The 23730-nt window shown below is 44.6% G+C and overlaps 1 protein-coding gene across 3 annotated transcripts in view; it reads right to left on the bottom strand.

Annotated features, from left to right (window-relative positions):
* The window catches only part of Nsmce2 (NSE2 (MMS21) homolog, SMC5-SMC6 complex SUMO ligase), a 225030-nt gene that overhangs the window by 58916 nt on the left and 142384 nt on the right, over window positions 1–23730 (bottom strand). Inside the window, exon 4 of one of the 3 annotated variants that reach the window (XM_037200156.1) lies at window positions 4072–6234. The exons of the other annotated variants lie outside the window; for them this stretch is intronic. Coding sequence (XP_037056051.1) covers window positions 6233–6234 — 2 coding nt within the window. The 3' untranslated portion in view covers window positions 4072–6232. Of the gene's footprint in view, window positions 1–4071; window positions 6235–23730 lie in introns of those variants that run through there. 3 annotated transcript variants of the gene reach the window in all.

Here is a 23730-nt window from a genome sequence, read left to right as displayed (position 1 = left end):
ACTTATTTCAATAAGCCTTCTGCCTGTCCTTCACATTCTACCTTGAGGTTTGGTCTGGAACAAGCAACTTGACTTTGGGGGTGTCCGTTCTGCTCAGAATACCACCTTGCAGAACAGGGGGTCCGCCAGTTCTCACAGGCTGCTGTGAGTCACAGCTGCAGTGCAGGTTCATGGCTTGCCGCAGCTGCTCTGAAAGCTGCCTCGTTTTCTGGTCTAGCACAGCCAAGAACAGGAAACTGACTCTTCGGGATTTCAGCCTCTGCATCTGCCCTTAACAAGCACAGCAATGCTGGGGCCTCTAAAAGGGGAAAGGGCACAGCAAGCTCATCCAATGTTTCCACTGGAAAACCAGGGGTGGGAGTAGGGAAACTCAGCTTGTCCTGCAGACTTGCTTGGTGCTCCAGAAAAAATACCTGCGGAGTGAGCATTGTGAGCTTAGATTTTTTGGTTCCAGTTCTTCTGGATGCAGAGGTACCAAAACTGTTCCCTAGTTCCTGAACAAGGGGCTTACACAGAGGTCAAGTGCAGTCCAAAATTAATGTGGCACGTGCATCCCTTTACCAAGCTGCATTACAAAGTCACAGGGCCCTGGGTTCACCCACTGCCTCTGCAAGCTCCTCTCACTTGCCTCCCTGGAGAGAGTGTCACCTGCTTTAGAGCAGGGCTTTATTCTGTTTCTTTAGATTAAAGCAGACAATCCAGGTCAAAACCTTAACCTCATATATCCTAGAAGCTCAATAGTCACTAGTAATTGTTTTCATTCCTCCCTCAGATTTGACTTACAATGGCTTGGTGGGGCTTGTGCCACCTGGGCCCCGTAAGCTCTGTTCTCATCTCTTTCCAAGGGACTCCATCACCACTCATGAAATGTGCCAGGCTGACTCCTACACCACAGTTCGGACTCTGTGTGGGCTGATTGCTGGGTTTATCCCAGGTGTTGACAACAGTGTCTGGCACACAGCAGACTGGCAATGTCCATGAGAGGAACACACTGGCTTGAGTGATAAACCAGCATCTACAGAAAACGGAGCTCTGGACTACAGAAGTCCTCGTATGTTTCTTTATTAACAGCTAATAAACTGTTCCTTTCGACACCAGGAGTGAGTTCACTCAGTGTCAGCCTCCACCCCATGTCCACAGGGTAGTGTGGCATAGTAAGGCACTATTATTATTCCGTATCTCGAGAAGAAAGCCAAGTGGAGAAAGGCTAGTCTACTAAAGAGCACTGAAATGACACCAGGAGCCACCGGCTAGAGTGGCATCCATTCCGATGACATTGGAGATATGGCTTACTGTGGCTGGTGGCATGGACTTCTCTGGAAGGTGATGTACCATGGGTCCTTCTTCCCAGTGGCCCTAATTGTGGAGGGTCTAGCATGTTTCCTACCCAATCCTACCAAGTGGTGACAGAGGAGGGTAGGTGACAGACCAGAGGCAAGAAGGCAAGTCCCAATATCTTATTCCATCAGAATCATACAAGCCCAGCTAATCATCTGAGATAAAAATGATGTTTAAAAATGTTGAAATAATGTCAAGACCTGAAGCCAGTAGGTCACAGAAGGCATTACTTGGAGCTGAGGTGCTGCTGCTAGGCAGGATGTTTACAAGCTGTCCATGAGCGGCCGGCTGGAAAGCTCTTCCACCCACTCTCCGTCAGGACCCTGCCCTCTAGGAGTCCCTGTAGCCATCCCTCCTACAGGAAGCTTTGCAGCGCAGCCCTGCTCCCTCCCTGTTTTACTCCCGGCTAGATTCAGGGCCCTTCTTGTCTACTCACATTTCCCTGCACCACTAACCCTTGCTGGACTTGACCACCTCCCTCGCCATGCACTTCAAGTGTGGGGACAACGTCCTTTGTGCATCCCAGTGTCTCCTAAGAAGAGCTCAATAAAGGACTGTTGAACGGAACAGTGCAGACCACTAATGTGCCTTGTCACCTTTGATTTGCCTTAGCCGGAGATCTAAATGGCATGGCCTTGAAGGAAGCCAGTTCCAGCAAAAGAAAGCTAAAATCAGATGGTCAGAGTACAGTTTTCAGGTTATGAGCCATTTCTTTAAATGAATGCCTGCTACAAGTCAAAAGTTCTTCATTCTCAATACAGTAGTTACCCCAAACTCTCATTAAATAAAAGCAGTGCAAGAATAACTGTTTTCTTGGGGGAGCTCCTTTCACTTTCGGAAAGCAGGGTGTTGACAAATCCCTCCTCCCCTCTGGGTAAGGGACTTGGTGATGAGACGCCTGTTTCCACTGGAATATTTAAACTGTCTTGATTCCGCTGTACAGACATAAAAATGAAAGGCGTTTGTAGGTGACCCTGTAAGTGTCTTAGAGGTTTACTTTCAAGATCGTTCACTGGGTCACAGCAGAGGGGCTACCAAACTGAGGGAAACAACAGGTTCCTTTTCAGTTGCATCAGCCATTCACAAAGTATGCTACCTTTCAGAGTGAGCTGGGGTGCGGGTGCCATCTTACATATCAGGAACACCTGGTACCGGTTCTGAGCTGGCTCTTTACCACTGTCCTGTCTTAACCCAGGCTGACTATCACTGACTGAGCTGAAGAGTCATCAAGAAGAGTCATTTAAGAAGCCACTCTGCTGATTCTGCAGTGATGCTGACAGGATCTCAAATTGGTCACAAGAGACCACATACCACAGGGTATTGAAATGAATCACAAGCTCTCTGGGTGGGGCCTAAACTAAAACAAAAAACAAAAAGAAATCCACAAATGAGTTAGGCGCAGAGTCACCATTAAGAATCCCAGTCATGCTCAACAGTATTCCATTTCATTCATATGAAGGAAATAAAGTATTCATTTGAATTATGTGCCTGTGCATATCTCTGTATGTGGGTAGGCACACATGAGTGCTGGTGGTCACGGAAGCTAGAAGGCAGTGCTGCATTCCCCTAGGCTGGAGTCCCAGACTGTTGTGAGCTGTCTGACAATGGGAACCAAAACCAGGTCCTCTGCAAGAGCAGTGCTTGCTCCTAACCACTGAGCCATCTCTCCAGCCCTCCATTTAATTCTTCAAAGAGCCTTGCCCACTTTTATGGGTGAGCAAAGTACTGTGAGGACAGTCTAGCTCCTAGCACTACCTGGCTATTGAAGTGTAGCACCAGAATTGGAAGCCTCGACTGTGGTTCCTCAGAAGTGAGGAGTCAGCCAGGACACTTGATTTCAGCTGCCGGCTCTTATACTCAAAGGGCCCAGACTTAGAGCAGCTTTCTTGATCCCAGCTCAGGTTTCTTCTCATCTGTGAAATGGGCATATTAACAGCGCACCCTCAGAGGGCTGAGGCAAGGAAAGGGAACTAACTCATAAAGGTGCTTGCAACAGGGCCTGGCATCCAGTCAGCATTATTTTTGCAATTACCTGACTTCAAAGCCCAGGCTGCTTCTTCCACATCAAGGGTTAATATTACAAAGCATACATATTCATATTCTGATACACTGCATCACTGCTTTACTTCCTGGAAGCAATCAACAAACGTTTCCTAATTAAGGTAGCCCACCCTAGTTTTCACTGTGTCATTCTAGAAGGAAGAGTTTTAAGAATGAGACTCAGTAAACATAAAATCTCCTTAAACTCAGAGATATCATTTCTACTAGAAAATGGAATAAGCTGCCTATCGGGGAGTGTTCTCCCAGAGGGGGTCACTTAGAGAACACACTAAGGAATTGCTTCTGGTGTTTGTGGTAGGGGAGAGCGGGTAAGGGAAGCTCCAGGGACACAGGCTGACTCTAAGAGCTCCCTTCTGAACAGGCGTCCTTTATAGGAAGGCAGCAGTAGTTACAGCATACACAGACACTCACCTTAACTGGAAAGCACACAAACTGAAACAAAGTGGAACAACACAAGAGGCTGTTAAAAATGCCTGCGCCAGCGAAAGAGAGAGAGAGAGAGAGAGAGAGAGAGAGAGAGAGAGAGAGAGACAGAGAGAGAGAGAGACACAGAGAGAGAGAGACAGAGAGAGAGAGACAGAGAGAGACAATAACAATGTTTGCAGGGAGAAAGAAAATGCTCACTCAGGTTCTAAACACATTCTTATTTTCTACATGAAATAAGAAAATCGGTACAAGTAACATTCCTTTTTTATTTCAATTCCATAATAGAAAAGAACAAGCAAAGTTTCAAATCCATTTTTTGTTCCACAGAAGCACATTTGATCATTTTCAACAAGTGAGCTGGCTTCTCCTCGGCCATCATTCCCTCTTGTCTAAGAGCAAGAATGTGAGGGAAAGGAGTCTGAAGCTTCCTGTACAAATCACCACAGCAAAACTCAAAAGCCAAACCAAATAAGCTCCGCCATAGCCAAAGCCATCAGTTAGCTTCTGAATTTGGGTAAGTTATCGATCAGCCTTCAATAGCCTCTCTCCAGCTCACATACCTCCTCCTCTACATTCCTCAAGGGTTAGGGCACAGGGACCCACCCCACTCACTCTGTCTGGTCCACAGACAGTCGGGGGTTGAGCTATGGACGGGGTAAACTAAACAGAGCAAGTACCACCTTTCCTTGCATCTCACCTGAAGCACAACTGTGTCACCTCAGAGGGCTAGGGTTAAGAAATGGGAGCCTGTGCCTGGGTACTCACATAATGCTTAGCACACAGGAAAATTTAGTAAGTACTTGCTATCATTTATTTTTCCATTACTCGAGGGCTGGTCGTTTTAAAAATCAGAACTAAACTACAATTCCTACTAACACATCAATGACTATTATTTGGCTGCTCCGTGGTAGTTCTGAAGGCACACAGTTCAGGACTACCCAGTGGTCCGGGACCTTTAGTAAAAGCGACACCATAACTGGGTCATGATGTGCTTGCTTCTCTCAGAGCAGTATTTGAATCAACAAAAGAGTGTCAAAAGAGAATTCACGAAGGCGTCCTCCAGCTTCTCAAGTGTCTAAAGTGGTCACCTCCCTTTACTTTGGAGTGGCAAAATTCAGTTATGACAACCAATCCAGTTATTCTTTCCAACCACTCCCCGGTTGAGCCACAAGCCAACATTAGGTTGAGGAGCAGATAAGGCAGAGGAGACACTATAAAGGGGACAACTTTCTCCTCCTCCTCTTTTCCTCCTTTGTCCCCTGCAGGCCTTCTGCACACAGTGCCAGATGAAGCCAGGAGGGCACAGTGCACAGGAGGCTTAGCTCTGGGTGTGGCTCTGTATGCGCTAGAGAGGAGGACCAGTCTTCCCGGAAGCTCTCCTTCCTGGGGGAGCTGCCTGAGGCATCCTGAGACTCTTTCTAGAGAGAGCATCTTTTCAGTTTGGCTCGGTATCTTTCTTTTCTCCTTCTGTACACAGAGAGAGCTGGTGAAACTCACACACTTGCAAACACACATGGCGTTCTTTCCTTGACAGAAACAAGGACAGCCAGACTAGGAGTGCCAAAGGGGGAGGGGACAGAAGGTGTAACTGGTGTAGAAAACATCAGAGAACCAGACAGAGGCAAGGGCTGGACACAGCAGAGCTTTTACTGGAAACAAAGGATAGAGAGGCACACGGGTCAGCAAAGGTTCTTTCCTCTCCTCTGCAGTCAGAACCTGATGTCATCACAGCAACACGACAGTCCGAAAGCCCGGTCTAGTTTCAGGAGTTTCAGGTGATGGTTATTGGCCCACACTGAGACACAGAGTGGGTGAGAAAGGGTTCACTGTCCTATAAACTATCTTTACTCTCAACTGATTCAATCAGAGACACAGACCTCCATTTTCAAGTGTTTACCTAGTGACACCACAGTGTGGACTTAACCCAAGTGCTTCTGGATTATGCAGTAAATGTCACCTAACAGCACTTGAGGCGCTCAGATAAAGAGCACTGTGAATGAATTCAGACTGCAGAATGAATGTCCCAGGTGAGTGTGCAATCTTCATTTCAAGTCATTTCTTCTTTATAGTTGTTTTTTTCGAGTATAACCTCATGAACAACATTTACCTGGTGTAGAACTGTGGTTTTGTTTCAGAAAGTCAAGCCAGTAATATGAGGTGGTTTCCATAGGAAAACATGAGATTTAAACTTTTGCCCTATGCTAGTAATATAAACACCACAATATTAATCTATCAGGGAAATGTAAGCCAAAACAACGAGACACCACTTGACACCCACTACAATGGCTACAGTGAGAAGGACAGGCAGTAACACGTGCCGGCTGAGGATGTGGAGCAATTGGAACCCTCATACACTGCTGGTGGAAATGTAAAATGGCGCCGTCGCTGTGGGAAACAGCCTGGCAGTTCCTAAAAAGGATAAACATAGAGTTATTATATGACCCAGTAGTTACACTCTGAGACAAACACCACAAGAAATGAAAACGAAAACTCACGTCTACTTGTACACAAACGTTCAAGCAGCATTATTCATCACAGGCAAAAGAGAAAAACAAGCAAAATGACCACCAACTCATGAGTGAATAAATGTGACATGTCCATACAATGGATTAAAAGGCATGAAAGAAGTAAGCGTGGATACATGCTTCAATGTGGATGAAACTGGAAAGCATCATGCTGAATCAAAGAAGCCAGACAAACCAGACCACATGAACATATTTGTATGCAAATATTTGTATCCCAAACAGCAAGTCTACAGAGATAGAAAGTCCATTTGCAGTTGCTAGAGCTGGGGGAGCTTGGAAGAAAATGGGAAGTGAATACTAATAGAAGGCTTTTTGTTACAATTGTTGTCAAGATGGTTGCACAGGTATGTGAACATGTAAAATTCAGTGGACACTGAATAGGTGAATTCTATGCTATATGGTTCTATCAATAAAGCCAACACAAAAGACTCATAGGGTGTGAGGTAAAAGATGACATGTAATACATGGTCCTAACATCACTGTCTCCTGCCTGGCCCACCAACTAAGACCTGAGGGCTAGCTCCTTATCATGGTGGCATGTGATGCTGAAGATAATCCTGCCTGTTTTGCTCACTGGCATGAGCTGGAGGAGTATGCTTTCCTCACTATGACACTTAAAAGAATTGTATGGGGCTTTCCCCAGGGCAGATGCCCAGTTATCTTATTGTCTCTTAAATGCCCAGCTCAAATGCAACTAAACTCCAACTATAACTGACTCAAATCAGTAATGCTGCACTGTTTACGGGGAAGCTAGTCAGAACCAACCTAAGGGTTGGAAAGCACAATGGTGGCCTTCAAATGCAGGCAGTTCTGCTTACAATGGAATTCATGCTCCTAAACTGCCCAGTCTGAATCTCTCCATGTAACGATCCTGGGTGGGGGTTATTTATGTGGGTCAATGGATAGATCCCAGAGAGCTCAAGGTGAAGTAGCATTCCATCTCCCTAGTATTTGAGGTCAGGAACGCACCCCCCCCCCCCCCGACCTTTGTGATGTTTGTCTCTTTGGTTTGTTAATTCCTACATGGTGGGTTCCCTGGAGCTTGTATGCCTGGGACTGAACCTAACCATGAACTTCAATATCTGCTCAGCCTTGGGCAAGTTGTTTAATAGCTCCATACTTCAGTTTCTTCACTTATAACATGAGAGCAATCCACTGGGGTTTGTATAAGCTGCAAGGACGGCACATGGGATAGAGTTAAGTGCTCAGTGGTATAATCTAGTATAGAACTGAAATGTACAGAATTCCAAATGCACCTGACTACAGCTATTGCTACAGAGAAGAAAATGTACCAGGAACACACCAGGCCACCTAAAAGGGCAAAATTAACCTAAGGGATTACACTACCCCCCAAATTCTTGTTTGGATCTCAAGTGTCCCCCAAAGGTTTCACACACCGAAAATCCTTGGTTTCTGGGGTTTGCTTCCTGGGATGGTGCTACTGAGAGACGGTGGAGCTGTGAGAAGGCAGGGCCAAATGGAAAGCCTTTGGGTCCCTGAAGTCCTGTCCACAAGTGGGGACAGTAGGACTTGGTTCTTTTCTGGTCCCATCTTTCCCCCTGGCCATAGGCAGGAGTTTGCTCTGCCATACCTTACCACAGTCGCTACGCAGCAGGGTTCCGCAGTCATCAGGGCTGGGACCTCCAGAACTCAGACTCTTCTGTAAGTGACTGGGTCAGGTACTTGTTCCAGTAACTGAAAACACACACAGCAGTGTGGCAGACATGGGGATATTCTACAAGCGTTTGTCAATCTTCTAAACTTTGTTGTGAGGCAGAACATGCCTATGAATGTCTCAGAATGGGTCAGGCTATGGCAGAGAGGGCTGGTCTATCACTCTCCTGGCTAGGGCTGAGCACTTTCCAGCCTCTGTAGACTCTTTATTTTCTCTGGATTTTTCAGTGTGGACAGAACTAGAGAGTCACAGGTGGTCTGTGGAAGCCATCAACACTACCTGTTGAGGTAGAGAGGAAAGGTGACCTCTATTAAATTTCAACTATTTTTTTTTGACAAAAAACTCGACACAATCTTATCATTAAATTCTTTTGAAGACAATTTTTTTTTAAACATATACAGTATTTTCCTTTCCTTATGTTTTTCATAGCTTCTCAAATTTTCATCCTGATAGTGTGGCAGACACTGAAAATGCTAACGCTGTTTTCCTTCTGGTCTCTGACTATATTCTTGTCCTGCCTCCTTAGAGGCAGGTACAGTATGTGTGACTCAGTCTCTGACAATAAAGTGTGGTCGGGAGATGGATGCTTTCTGGTACAGATCTGATCCAAGTTCACTCCAGTCCCTTGGACCAGACTGAATGGTAGAGATTCAAGAAGATGGAGTCATGGACGGAAGGTGCCTAGGACCCCAAAATAACCTCATGGAACTGACATGTTCTCTCACCTACACCAAACTTTAGAGAGGGAAAAATCTATAGTAATAAGCCACTGAGGTCGGGAGCTGCTTATAACAGAAGCTTCAAGTAAGCACTAACAGGAGTTGCTCTAATTAATAATGCCAGGCAAAACCTGTGTGAATTCCTGTTAGATCCGGTTTGCTTCCATAGTAGTTTTCCTGGTTAATATTGGCAACAAATACGTTAGTATAGCTCCCAACCCCTCATTTCTTAGATTCTTTTGCCTCTGGTCCCTTTTACCATTACCAAGATCACTGGAGACAATCCACCATATGGACAAAAAACATCCTGGCATATCTTTAGAACCTGCCTGAATGTTCTAAAGAGCATGTGTCTTCCGCTCTGTGTTATTCGTAAAATTTTAATCCAAATCTCCTTATGAGACTGAATTATTATCTCCTATTGTATACTCAGCCACTTGATACTGGCAGAACTGTTTTATAATTACATCAAGCTCTGGGCTGGAAATATATCCTTTAAAATTGGAAAATAAGAATTAAAAGATGTCAGCCAATCTTAAAAGATACCAACCAACATTTGTAGGCATGTATTTATATTTTATTTTTTATAATAATCTTTTAGTAGCAAATACTTTAGATGAATTAGTAAATGTTTAAGTGCTCCAGGCAGTGGTGGTGCACACCTTTAATCCTAGCACAGGGAGCCAGGTGGATCTCTGTGAGTTCAAGACCAGCCTGGTCTGCAGCGCAAGATCCAGGACAGGCACCAAAACTATACAGAGAAACCCTGTCTTAGAAAAAAAATATATGTTTAAGTGCCAACCACAGTGTTTATGCATGTGCTGAGATTATGAATAGGGAATAAGTAAACAGAAAGTTGTGATTACCATTGCCACCCCCTAGGCATGGACAAGTAATGTCCGTACAGCTACAGAGTTTTAACACCTGTAGAAAGGGGTTGTTCTAGTTTTATGTCCTTCCCTCTCTCTTTCAACTTTCTTTGAACACCACAATTCTGCTTTGCATTTATTCAAACATTTACTGTTTGTATCACCAGACTGTAATTCCCATGAAGGCAGAACTAATACTTCCTTCTGCTTATTGACTAAAAGCACAATGATTGCCTGTGGTTGGGTACTTCTCTATGTGCTACAGAACGAAGCATAAATATCTGGATATAACCTGGCCTCAAGGGGAGCCATTCGTGGGAAGATTCAGGCAATCTGGCTGTCAGAACCCTGTGCCTGCTGAGTGCTACTATGATGTACTTTTCACTTCATACTTCCTTGGAGTCTCCTGGTGAAAAGGTGGTTGATCTAGTACATAACAACCCATCCTGGCTAAGAACTGCCTGTTCTGTGTCTGGGTGGATGCTATGGTATCACATTTCCATCACATGGCCCTGTCTCCTTGGCCATAGTTGCTGGGACCACAGTGGATTCCTAACCTATGCCACATCAACCAACTTCCCGACTGAGAGGCTGAAATTGGAACTGAGATATTCTAATTCAGTATGGATTCTTTAGTTGAACTGAAAGAGGACACAGAACCTTGAGTGGGAAGAGGAAGCCATCTTTTGCCAGATGGCCAGGGAGGCTGGTTTAGAGAGAAATAAAGAGGCAATACATGGAAAAAAATACAGGTGTTCTAGAAAGAGATGATTTCTGTTTCTATTGCTTACTTTAGTCTCTTTTCTAATAAGAAATGCCATTTTCCTCCAATGTTTTTTAAATTTGTAATTTTGTTTCACTAAAGTCAACCTGTGTTAGTATTTTTTTGCCTTTAATAACAACTTTGAGACACTAATTGTTCTGAATATCAAGATCCTCTTTTTAATCATGTAGACATAAAGTCTACTACCAAACAATACAATTTTCCTCAATGTCATGACAACGCTGCATCTGTTGGTTTTAATATCCAGGGCTTCTGATTATGCTTCTCAGGTACTTACCTAGAACTTTCCTCTTTTCTTCACTAATGATTTCATAATACAGCCTCATTTCATTCAAAGGCAGGATGTCAAAACCCACCATGCTTTAAACTTCACACACAATAATAGTACTATCACATGTGTACACTAGCTTTTGTGGCTAGTTTGCACTCAGGTAGAAAATAATTCCTCTTATAAACATCAATGGCATATTTGCACTCATAAACAAGAAGGCTTTGATAGTAAATGCTTTGATTGAGACAAAGTAATTGGGCAGCTAGTCTGATTAACAACTGTTAACTGGAGAAGCTACAACTTGAACTCACCTGAAATATAAGAACGGCTCTCAGCTTAGACTCAAGAAACTTAAACTGTATATTCGGGTGAGTGGGAAGAGATCTAGTCTACAGAGAGCTCAATAGTAGCACACCCACAAACATCTGGTGCTTTCCATGTCTATCCCTTCATTATGCAGAAAACACCTGGTAAGTAGGAAGTAAGAGCTTAGGTTAGGCACTATGAACATAGTTTTTTTTTGTTGTTGTTGTTTTTGTTTTTTTTTCTTGTATGAGCTTGTAGTTATTAACCCTGGAAGTCAGACAAGGACCTAGGAGACCACACTGAGGCAGCCACTTGGATGAGAGGCATTTAAATCCACCTCTGGTAGGCCATCGAGCTGAGTGTGAGAGAATGAGCAGCAGATAAGAGTAAGAACAAAGGTAAAGAAGGGATCCAGAGATGGAGGGGGTACATGTTAACATCCAGTGTTCCCAAACAACTGTACAAACAAGGCATGTTGGACAAGTACCTGTAGATTTTCCCCAAGGACCTCCCCCAAACTGCCAATACATTTCATGCATTCTGATTATTCTAGAAAGTCCCATCCTGTTAAAAAAAATATTTGCTGGGGACATGGTGAGTTTCAGGCACTGTTGTAGGCAGGGAAGTACAGAGACTGAATAGGACAAGAGGACAGCAGTATTTATTGAAAGGAACACCCAACAAATGAAGTCTCGAGTCTTGACAGATGAAAAACTTGAACAACAAAACCTGAGAGAAGCACTGCAGACACAAAAGACAGCTGCTGCTCCGAGCAAGGGCCGGCCGTGGCCGGGGTGAGAGGACACCTGAGAAACACCCAAGGAGCCAAAGAAATGAGCTGCAGTTCCTGGGAGTGGAGGACGGAGGCTGGACTAGTTCTGACCACGTGCTCCGTGGAGTGACTGATGACCCACCAACTGATGTGGGGACTGAGGAAGGGAAAGGGCCCGGCTGACACTGAAGTGCTGCTGAGATAGCCCAGAGGAGAGAGACAGGGGCAGCAAGGGCAAGATGGCAGGGCAGACCTCATTCAGCGGCACGGAGATGGAATGGGGGCTGAAGCCTTGGTGAGCACTGAGTGAACCGGGAGAGGCTGCACAAAGAAGGGTCAGCGTGCAGAAAGAGAACCCTGGATAGCTGTATATGAAGTATGGGTGCAGGAGTGGAGGAGAGATCACAAAGGGGGAGTGAGAATGTTAGGTCATCAACAGAACCAGCACAGTGGTGCGCACCTTTAGTCTCGAGCATTCAGAAGGCTGAGGAAGGAATGTGTTTTGAGCCCAGGAGTTAAAAGTCAGTCTGGGCAACAAACTCAAAAGCAAAGACTGAAAACATTTAAGCAATGGAGACGGTCTTAGTTAACACAGAGTGGAAACTTGGGCCAACTGTAGCCACGGAACATTTTCCCAGAGACGTTTCACTGAATGGTGGAGGTACTCAGAATACTGTAGTTCAAGAAAAAGTGAAAGTAGGGGCTATCTCTGGGCAGTAAGACCTCTCCTTTGAGGGGAAGGAAGAAGGACGCCTCAGCTACACACAGAATAACCTCTGCTGCCTTTTCTTTCTGAAGGAGAGAGAGCCCTGAGTGGACGTGTAGGCTGAGAGAAAAGGCAGCAAGACGGTGACTCAGAGAAGTAACTGCAGGGAAAGGTCGTGGAGGAGAAGGCTTTCAGAACTAGAGCGTCTATATAAATCCACTTAGCTTCTGCTGTCTCTTGCGGGGAGAGCTCTGGAAGTCAGCAGCAACGGGTGCATGGCAATGTGACATGGGACTCACAGCAAACCCAGAGACGCAAGTTCTGCACTGTATTGATCCCAAGGCTTCTTACATGACTGTAAAATCCTGCAGACTAACGACATACGTGGTGGGATTACAGGAAGTTTACCCAACACCTGACGTTCTGAGATCAATAATCACTGCACAGACAAGAACTTTTTTAGGATACAAAGGAACTAGAACTGCAGCTGAATCCCAGCTTTGCTGCAAACTGACTCTTGGCTTTGGGCAATGTCTTCTGGCAACTGTTTTAGGTCTCAGTTTCTTCACCTACCAGATGGAGGGAACTGATACTACAGCAAGGCTTAGAGAGGTGTGGGCCACTCAGAGATGCAAGAGTCTGAACACTCTGAAAACAAACTGGGCAGTTATGACAGACGCATATACTGCCCTTCCCTTACTTCCCTCCTGTTACTACTAATCGTTAACCTAATTTCCCTGTGATCTTGAGAAAGGGCTGGGGGTTACATGCTGACAGCGGAGTCAGGGAAATTAGTTCTCCCAGGCACTGGACGACAGGAAACAAATGCTGCCAGTACCACTGTCTGTGAGGGAAGTTGTGTGGCAATGGGCAATGGAGACTATGGAATGAAACTTAGAGGAACATCCCAATGGTTAAGGACTCAAGTTGTAGTTAAGACATACCTGCCATACATGTAGTCTTGAACAACTCCAGCTCACTGCATTTCAGTCAGCTCATCTGTGAACTGGGACTAGTTGGGACAATAACATGTACCCTTAGAATGCTGTAAGGGTTAAAACAACTTTGTGTACGTGTGTATGCATGCATGCATGTATGAAGAAGTCATAGAATATTATGTGTTCCATAAATGGCAGCTATGACCAATTACATGTGTGTGTTCTCACACACTGGGGTCATTAACTGATATTCACTGTGTGTCAGACAATGCTAAGAGCTTTATAGGCAGAATGCTCCTGAAATAAAATGTACATTGTGTTACTTAGTCTCTAGGAGAAAACAGACAATATCTACCTTCTTCTTTGGATTGTCAGCATATGAAACCATTCTCAGGTAAGTATGGACACTTAGGAACTACTGGGAAGGAAAAGGAAGGAAGTATAGTGTTATATGAATCCTAATTGGTCTTATAATAAAAACTCGGAGCCAGATAATGGGGTAAATGCTGAAAGATCAGAGAGACAAAGGAACAAGCCACAGCTACTTCTCATCTTGCCAACTCCTCAGTGGAAAAGAGAAGATCCACGAACCCTCAGTCTGAATGCCTCTGAGTCCTCAGTCAAAAGGGCCTAATTCCTGTCTCTTCCCGCCTTATATTCCTTTCTCTGTTCAGCCACATCACTTCCTGTCTCAACCTTCCAAGTGCTGGGATTAAAGGCGTGTGACTTCCAAGTACTGGGATTAAAGGTGTGTGATCCCAAATGCTGGAATTAAAGGTGTGTGCCACCACTGCCTGGGTGTTTCTCTTTTAAACTGGATTAATCTTGTGTAGTCCAGGGTGGTTTTGAACTCACAGAGATCCAGATGGATCTCTGACTTCCCGAATGCTAGGATTAAAGGTGTGTGCCGCCACTGCCTGACCTCTGTGGCTAAGTCTGTGGCTGGCTCTGTCCTCTTATCTTCAGGCAAGTTTTATTAGAGTACAGCAAAATATCACCACAGGATAGACGTTGTCACAATCCCCAGAGCTCACGTGTTAGAAACACAATTCTCAATGTAACGGTGTGGAGAGATGGGACATTAACAGGTTCCTAGGTCGGGAGGGGGGCTCTGTCCCCATGAGTGCATCAATGTCCTTTTCATAGGAGTGGGTTAGTTCTTGAGAGCAGACTGTTACAAAAGTGAGTTGGGCAGGCTGAGTGAGTAGCTTAGCAGTAGAAAGCTTGTCTACCATTCCTGAGAACACGGGTTTGATGGCCAGCAGCACCACCAAAACAGCAGCAGCAGCCACCACTGAGTCTAGCCCCCTTCTGTTTCTTGTTCTTCTGAATCCTACCGTCAGATGACACAGGGGAATGGCCCTTGCCAGGTTCTAGCACCTTGACACTAGATGTCCCAGCGGCCAGAACTGTGAGAAAGAAATTCCTTTATCAACTACCCAATCCTGGAATCCTGTTGCAGGGACACAAAACAGACTAAGACAGATGCTGAGAGTCTGCCAACCAGGGTACTAGGAAAGTCAAAATAGACACAGGGTATCCTGGAAGTACTGGGTGTGATGAAGACTTCCTCAAAAGCCCTCTGTGCCAAGCCATCTAACACTTTTGTTGAGACATGGTCTCCTACAGGCAAGGTTGGCCTTCCTTCTGTAGCCAAGGATGACCTTTATCCTCCTGCCTCCACTTCCCAAGTGGTGCACTACCATGCCTGTTTTATGTGGTGCTGGGGACTGAACCCAGGGTTTCATGCATCTATGTAAGCACTCTGGCAAATGAGCTAGTGTCAGCCTGATGCCATTTGGTCTTACTCCACATTCGAGTGTATCGGTTCTCTGCACCTGGAAAGTGGCAAGGCACTAGTTATATTTTGAGTTTGCTAACAAAGATTACTCAAGGCAAACATCTGTTGCTTTCCAGAGCAAACCATATCCACTATAGAATCAGGTTAATTTTAGCGACACGCTCCTTCTGGTCTAGTTCAATTGATACTTGCAATACTGCATGGAAGTTCATTTGTCTCAGGGTGCTAACTATATTTAGAACTCTTTTCACACTGCATCATTCAAGCAGATGCCTGGACAGCTGTTGCGATTTTTTTCCTAGAATCTCACTAATATGTAGGTTTCAGTAAGGTTTTTAAAAATAAATGACACAGGTGTTATCTATGAGTCAATTAGCACGCTAGCTATAATGATGATGTTGTTCAGGGAAACGGGGTTTTCATTATTTTGATCAATCTACTTTCAATTGGTTGTAGCTCCCCTACACATAAACACAAAATAAAAATCAACTTCTCCCTTGACTAGAATACCACAATCTTGGTTATTGTTATAATATTATCACAGAATGTAATGATCCAATAAGGTTCTTTCTAGAGATTGAAATCCCAGCAATACTTACTAGGTACTGTGCAGACAGTCTGCAAATGCTTTCAAACTCAGTATCATGTTTTCTTTCAGGAGGATTAAAGATACTGAAACCAACTTGAATAGCATGTCTCGAATGTCAGAAGCCAGAGAGACAGCTAAATGACTTATCCTGGGGTCTGAGCAGTGCTGGGCAAAGAGGAAACAGTTCTAGCCCATGTCCTCACTTTTGAAACAAGCCTAAGCACCAAATAATACTTTTCCTTTGTGAAACTTTTATGCACTTTTATATGTAATTAAATCTTATCTTTGGGTTTTCTCAACCATATGGATCTTCACAGAGCTCTACTAAGTAGAAACTAGGTGGCCACAATTACTAAGAGGCACAGTAGTGCTAAACCCAGGCCTTCTAAGTTCCAATGCTTTTGTAATTAAAAACAGCAGCAGCAGCAGCGAATAATTACAATGCATTTGCCGTGTGAGGTACTGGAGAATTAATGTAATCATTGTAACTCTGTGACATAGATATTATTAATATGGGTGGAATATCATATACCATGAAACTGTTTCATGTACAAATTATTAAAAATCTTATGCCGGGCAGTGGTGGCACACACCTTTCATCCCAGTACTCGGGAGGCAGAGCCAGGTGGATCTCTGTGAGTTTGAGGCCAGCCTGGTCTACAGAGCGAGATCCAGGACAGCCACCAAAAGAACACAGAGAAACCCTGTCTTGAAAACAATAAGAACAACAACAAAAATGCATAAAATTATCTTTGGCCCACATGTATAGGGTATATATTGAGCAAAATGTTAATGAATTTTATTTTGAAACTTGGATCCTGTCCTGAATAGATCACATTATATACATGCAAAAAAATATGATATGTGAAAAATTCCCCAACACAGTGGTCCTGAGTCTTTTGGATAAGGGATACTTAACCTGTACTACTTAGAGAAGTGGAAAGCCAGACCACAGAAAGGTAATGCACTAGGCCCACAGAAACACTGCTGTCATGAAGCATGCCAAGGTTTAAGCTAGGCACTGGCTTTACGCTTGCTCTTTCAACAGTTAGTTCTGCTGGATTGACTTCCTACAACAGCACAGCCACGCTCATCAAAATCTCTCAGCTTCCATCCAGGACTCAGCCAAAATTATTTGCAAGAAGCCAGAGTCCAGGGCTGCCCAAGAGGCTCCATACTGCTACATTCATGTGTATAACACAGGCCCCCGATGCTGTGGCCTTCTGCTTGTGCACAGTGGCAGATACTCTGAAGATGTGGGCTGGTTAGTATTATTCTGGCTGCCTAAGTTCTGGGCGTCACACAGATGGTACAGGAGAACTGTATGCTGAAGTGGACGCTGGAAATGACCAACTTTTCATCAGGGAGAATGGAGTATTGACTTTCTCTGGTTATATCTCTCTTAAAATTAAAATACAAAATCAACAATTTGAAAAGATAAATAGCCGGGCGTTGGTGGCGCACGCCTTTAATCCCAGCACTCGGGAGGCAGAGCCAGGCGGATCTCTGTGAGTTCGAGGCCAGCCTGGGCTACCAAGTGAGCTCCAGGAAAGGCGCAAAGCTACACAGAGAAACCCTATCTCCAAAAACCAAAAAAAAAAAAAAAAAAAAAAAAAAAAAAAAAAAGAAAAGATAAATAATGACTCTTAAATCAAGGGAATTAGCATACCATATAATACCTATCAATCATATATAACCTGTAATTTAGAAACAGGCTTTGTTCAGCTACAGTGCTTTGAAAATTTTAATCAGTAATGAATATTTAAAAAGCAACATTCCAATTTCCATTTTCTCTAGAAAAACTAGCATCGAGGCGACTAGTCAGGGCTGGGCATTTACTCTCCAGCACAGTGTCTACAAAGGCACCAGATTACTCATGCACTCTGCTTTCTGGCCCCTGTAGCTGAGTGTGCTGAGCCACACAAAGGATGACCTGGAAGTGTATCAGAGCCTGTGGAGATTCCTGCATTCCCCTCAGTACACTTCATCAGCCTTGCTGTGTAATGAGTGACATGTTAGACTTTCAGTGACTGTGATGGTTGTTGATCGTCATTGTCAACTTCACTTGATTTAGAATCACCATGGAAACACACCTTTGAGTGCATCTGTGAAGGTATTTCCAGAAAGGTCTATATTAGAAGGAAAGACTCACCTCTGAAAATGGACACCACCACTCCAAGAGGACCTGGTGCTGCTGACCAGCAGTCAGCTCTCTCTACTCCCTGACTGTGGGGATGGTGTGGCCAGCTGTGCCCTGTTGCCATGGCTTCTCCATGATGAGTTGTGAGTCCCAATAAACCCTTCCATCCTTAAGTTGTGTTTGTCAGATATTTTGTCTTAACTATGAGAAAAGTAACTAACACAGTGACCGAGTTTGTATCCCTGCCTCAGCTGGTAAACCGGCAGGCAGCTCAACACCATTTTATCTTCAGCACTGAAGTCCACCACCAGACCAGGCTAGGCCCTGTTCACAGCTCTAGGGTGAATGACCCATCCTGCTGCCCTGCCCACTCTGCACAGTAAGGGAAAATAGCTAACTAGATCACAGCCACAGACATGAAGGAAGAAAGCCTGTCAGAAAAGCTCTGAGTCCTTTAAAGCCATTGGAATTTGCTTATGATCGTCACAAAGATTGTAGGCAAGGAGCAGAGCTGAGATTGTACTCACTGACCCAGTCTGGGTACACCAGCAGGTTTCTTCCTAGAAAATGTCTAGGGTCTCCTATAGCTGAGCTACTGGGAGGAAGACTATAGGTTTGTAAGGCAGGATCAGGAGGCAAGCATGCACTTGAGAAATGACTAAATTTACACATTTACTTAATCCAAATATACTCACAAATGAACTAGAACTATAATGAGGTGCCCTTCACCAAACTGGATTTTCTGTTTCTAATTATTTCTAACTAAAAGTGTTTTCTCAATTAGTCAACAAGTTACTACTAAACCGAGTGCCTTAAATAAGTAATCTACATAATTCAAGGGCTTTCTCCTCTCTGGGTCCCAAACAAGAACTAAAAGCATACAAGTGGGTAAAAGTATAGCTAGAATGAATCATCAGTCCTGATTTATATACTATAATCAGCTGAACTTTAAATAGAAGCTTTTTATTTTAAAGTGAGGTTAGCACAACCATTTCTATGTGTGTGTGTGTGTGTGTGTGTGTGTGTGTGTGTGTTTTGTCTTAACACTGTGTGCACTGAAAGGCAATCTGTAATGTTCATACTGTTAAAAAGAACCCCCTGATGTTTCACATAAGCAGTCTGCACAAAGGCCAATAAAACGCTATGCGAAAGAACACGGCAGGCTTAGCAGACGCTGCAAGCACAGGGCATTTCCACTCATCTAGAAACAGCTCTGGCCATCCCAGCCAGTCCCCCGGTTTGTAAAGGCTGTCTCTGAGGAAGCACTTGGGCCTAGTTCTCCTCAGTAGCCAACGAGAAAGTTTCTCAGGAACCCAGGGTGGGAAGGGTTAACTCTTACCTAGCTCACAGTATCCATGTTACTGCTTGTGTTACTAATAAGGAAGTGCTAAAAAATTACCATCACCATGTGTTAACTGATAGCTTTGGGTGTCCTTCAACATTCCATCAACAATCACCAGTGAGGACAGAAAGATGGTTTCTGCCCTTGGGGAACTCATCTCGGGACAGGAAACAAGGAGTGACAAGTGAGTGGGTGTGGTGCTTATACCTGTAAACTCAGCACTTGGGGGCCTGAGACAGGATTGGTTTGAGTTCCAGGTCAGCCCAACTACCCAGTTTGGCTTTGTCTCAACAAAACAAAAATCTAACCAGGATAAACAACAACAATAACAAACATGCTCATTCTTCCGTGGTCCTCTATCTGTTACTAATTTATGGACAGGGCAGATGACTGTGCTGAGTTTACCAGGTCATTTCTCTCCTGATATGTTGCTTTCATAAGGATATGGCTGAGGAAAGGCAGGACTTTAGTCCAAGGGGAAAAGTGTCAGGATTATAAAACGTCACTTAGCAAGCAAGCGACCTGCTGAGATGGCCAGTGAGCATGGAATGCAGCCAGCACTGTGCACATGTACACTCACAATCTGACTAGTGATTCAACTCAGCCTCACAGAAGGAAGCTCACAGCAGTTTTTCTATCTTGTTATATGTCTGCTATTCATGTCAGTCAGTAAGTGCCCTAACCTTGCATGGATGCAAATTTAAGCAGCCTTGACAGACTTAGTCCTGTCTATAGACTTCACTCTCTCTAACAAAATGTTTATACCACAACAGACCTCACTATACATTTATTTGAGAGAGGCCCCACAGTGGTCCTAGAACTCTTCAGTAATGAGAACTTCTCACGAGGAAGCCACTTTTCTAACATCAGCATAGAGAATGTTAAGGCTCCGGCTGGCCCCACCAAGCATGTGCCTTGAAGAGGGGGAAAACCCAAGTGTTGAGCTATCTCAGAGCTCCATCTGTTCTAACTGCCTCAAGCTACAGCTCAGTTCCCAGGTGCACCGAACCACATCTATCAAAATATTTACCCCTAAAATAGCTTTGTAATAAGAGTGGAATGTCCTTTTTGATGATTTCCTTTGAAAAATACATATGTATTTAACTGGCAACTCCAAACTTTCAGAGAGGACGGATCCCATGAATCTACTTAGTAAAAATCTCCCTTCAAACTGGTTGCAGTTGCTCTACTTGGGAATTTACAAGCACAGGAGCTTAACACAGCTCACATGTCCACATCTGACTCTGTTCTAACTCCAGTTCCATGTGATGGAAAGAAGGATGGTGTGAGCCTTTAGCAGAAATGACACACTAATGCTATGAGCTGCCGGTGAAAGCTACAAGATCTCTGGCAGTTTCTGGACAGGTTCAGGTTAATTTCAGCATCTAGAATTGTAATCTGTATTACAGAAGGAAAAACCAAAACAATACCCAAGGAAAGAAAAAGAGGTCTTGCTGACTGATGCAAAAGCATACCAAAATCTACCCACCTTTCAGCATAAGCATGGTGCTGAGGAAATACCTCCACCATACTGTCAACGCATAATCAGTTCCTAAAACAATGGCTCAGCATTTGAGTCACCCAGAGCATGAAGGGCAAGTGGAAAGGTCAGTTCCGGCATGCTTCACAAAAGCAAACAAGGAGCGGGGAGCTTAAGCCAGCAATGTACAGACCTTGGCTCTGTGTTAGTGCCAGGGCATGGCAAACACCGGTCTTGGCTTCATCTACCCCTGTGTTCTGCCCTCAGGCTTTCTCCAGCCTCCCCCAACTTCCTCTCCGCCAAAGGAACTAGAGAAGGGTGGGGAACAAACCCTCTCCGAGTGGAGGGCCAGGAAGACTGCTCCAGAACGCTCCCTGCACCGCCACTGGAGGACCCCAAAGACGGGGTAGTATCTCTAGAACAGCTTTGAGAATTCCCTTACTAGAACTTAATCGATCATCTTTGTTTCTCCCCTCTACCACAATAATCACCATTTCACTATCATCAATTAAAATCTGGCAAGTATTTCTTGAGCTATGTGTACTGTGGACACTGACTATTTTTAAGATCCCAAGTATGCTTATTTTTTGAATTCTCATCTACTGATATTATATCAAACATTAAAGTTATACTCAAAATTCAATTAAAATATTTTTCTAGTCAAACATTTTTCAAAGAGTTTTCACATTTTTTTAAATTACTTGGCAGCTGGTTATTCACTGAACTTATAGTCTGCAGTAATTTCTTAGTAATCACAGCTGAATTAAGTATTTAAAGAAGATAACAAAATTTTTGTCTATAATTTATATGCAAATGCACATTTAAGCCTGTGCTTGCTTTTGAGGACTTTGCAAAGTGGCTTATCATTTAGTCACCATATTGCTAATGTCTAAGAACTATCAGTGCTTGAGTGGGGAGACAGAAAGGCCCCTAGAGAAGGAGAGACCCCCTGCAGGAACTAGCAAGAAGGTGCAGAGGGTAAACAGTAGAGGGCAAGCCTCCCGAATGAAGCAGTCACCAGAACCCATGCCACAGAGCCCCAAACTCAGCAGACAGCAGACAGTGCAGGTCACCACACAACAATCCCTATGGCTGTCCAACAAGGCTCACAAAATGCAGAAATGCTTTCCATCCACTCGAGGAACTTAGAACCCGTGAGCGGATACAGACGCTAGGACTGGCATATGGAGTGTGAGACAGAAAATAAAAACTGTCCAAAAAGACCCCTGCTGTGGGATGGTCTGTGTGTCTGTGTGTTTATTTAATAAGTGGGCTGCTGGACTGCAGGGGCTTGGCGGGACCCAGAGAGAAAACTCTCCAGCTACAGACCCCAAGTCCCCCAAGACCTCATGTAAGCAGTGGGCGAGGAGTTCTAACGGGACATGATACACCTGCCACAGGAGCCATTCCCACTGCCAGTTTTGTAAATAGCTGCCCAGGACAGCGCCATGGAAGGCTGGCGGGGTAATAAGGCTTTCTAGAACTGATGGCATCAGGCAGGCTTGTGAAAGACAGGAAGCTTTTCCACAAGTTTTCATCTGCACATCTGTAACAGGGATATCAGCACTGACTTCACTGGGTTTCTAGGGATAGAAGAAAATGGATGAAGATGAATACCCACAATGAACACATAAAAGGAAATGTAGCTATGTGTACAGCACAGCACCACTGTCAAATCTACTCTCCTTTCTTCTTTCCTCAAATGTTCATGGAGTGTCTACCATGTCAGACATTCTATCAGACACTGCATACATCATCAGACAATGCTCACACCATTTCTGTCTTCGCAAGTTCTTAATAGAATGATATTCTACAGCCAGAGATAGGAGGACAGTGGAGAGGGCAGAGATTCAGTACGACCAAAGGCAAAGCAAGATGGTGGTCTGAAAACAACCAGTCCTTCAGCGCATCAGCAGCAAGAGAGAAGAGGACTTAAGGTAAGAGGGACTCATGGAGGGCTGACAGAAAACAGGAAACGTGTTCAGTGACATCATGGCAGAGGCGGAGGTGAACGAGCTCATCTGCCCTCAGTTCTGCTCAGCTGGTAAGGGTTCCCTGAGAGACTGCATAATGAACCCATGCTTGGCAATGGCGGCTTACAGAGCTACCAGGGCTGGAAGACACATAGCTCAGACATCCTTTTTATCTGAGTGAAACTGAGCAGCCAGTCTCCCTCTGGAGAGTCCTGGAGCACTGGAGCGGGACAAAAGACAGAGTCTGGTTGGACCAGACTGGTGCAGCGGGAGGTGAGGTGATCAAAGGGGTCTGGGGAGCTGGTGGCTGCTCCAGGAAATCTGCCAAGTGTGCAAGGGCTGAATCACCAAGACCAGGAGTACTGGTCCAATAAATAACACATTCTTTCTTTCCTCCTCTCCTGAAAGGATAGGAGGTCCACACACAGAACATCTGAGGGGCCTAGAAAAGGAACGCAAAGTTACGAGAGTCAAGAGGGTGAACATCCATGTGGCAGGGCTTGGGCAGTGAAATGGACCACAGGAACTGGAATTCAGGAGATAGTGAGGTGAGGCTAGCCCACTGATTTGCTTGGCTGTATTCTGGGCACAGTCTTATAGATGCCAGGAGATGACTCAGGAGAAGCAGAAGTAGTATTCCTTTCCTGGGGTTCACAGCCCACCAGGTAAGAGTGTTTTACCCTTTAACTGTAATGTACGATGATGCTCGAGGCCAAGAATTAGGTACAGGACAGCTGCAGCGTGACTAGGAACAGGGATACTATGACGGAAAGCAGGGGAATTTCACGGAAGCCTCAATGAAGGCTGTATCAAAGGGTATTCAAGTTTCTAAATGATGTTACTCTAGGGAGAAAAGGAGTGTGCGGGAGGGAATGTTTGTGGGTGTGAGGAATCTGAGGATCCTTGACCCCAGTTACGACGCTGAAAGCATCCAGAATATAAACAGTGCTGGAGAAGCTGGCAGAAGGCAATGAGCCAGGTGCTGAAGCCACTGAGGATAACGGATCAATGAATG

The sequence above is a fragment of the Peromyscus leucopus genome, chromosome 16_21 (assembly GCF_004664715.2).
Source record: "Peromyscus leucopus breed LL Stock chromosome 16_21, UCI_PerLeu_2.1, whole genome shotgun sequence".
In the NCBI taxonomy this organism is placed as follows: domain Eukaryota; kingdom Metazoa; phylum Chordata; class Mammalia; order Rodentia; family Cricetidae; genus Peromyscus; species Peromyscus leucopus.
This window is presented reverse-complemented; position numbering and strand designations above follow the sequence as displayed.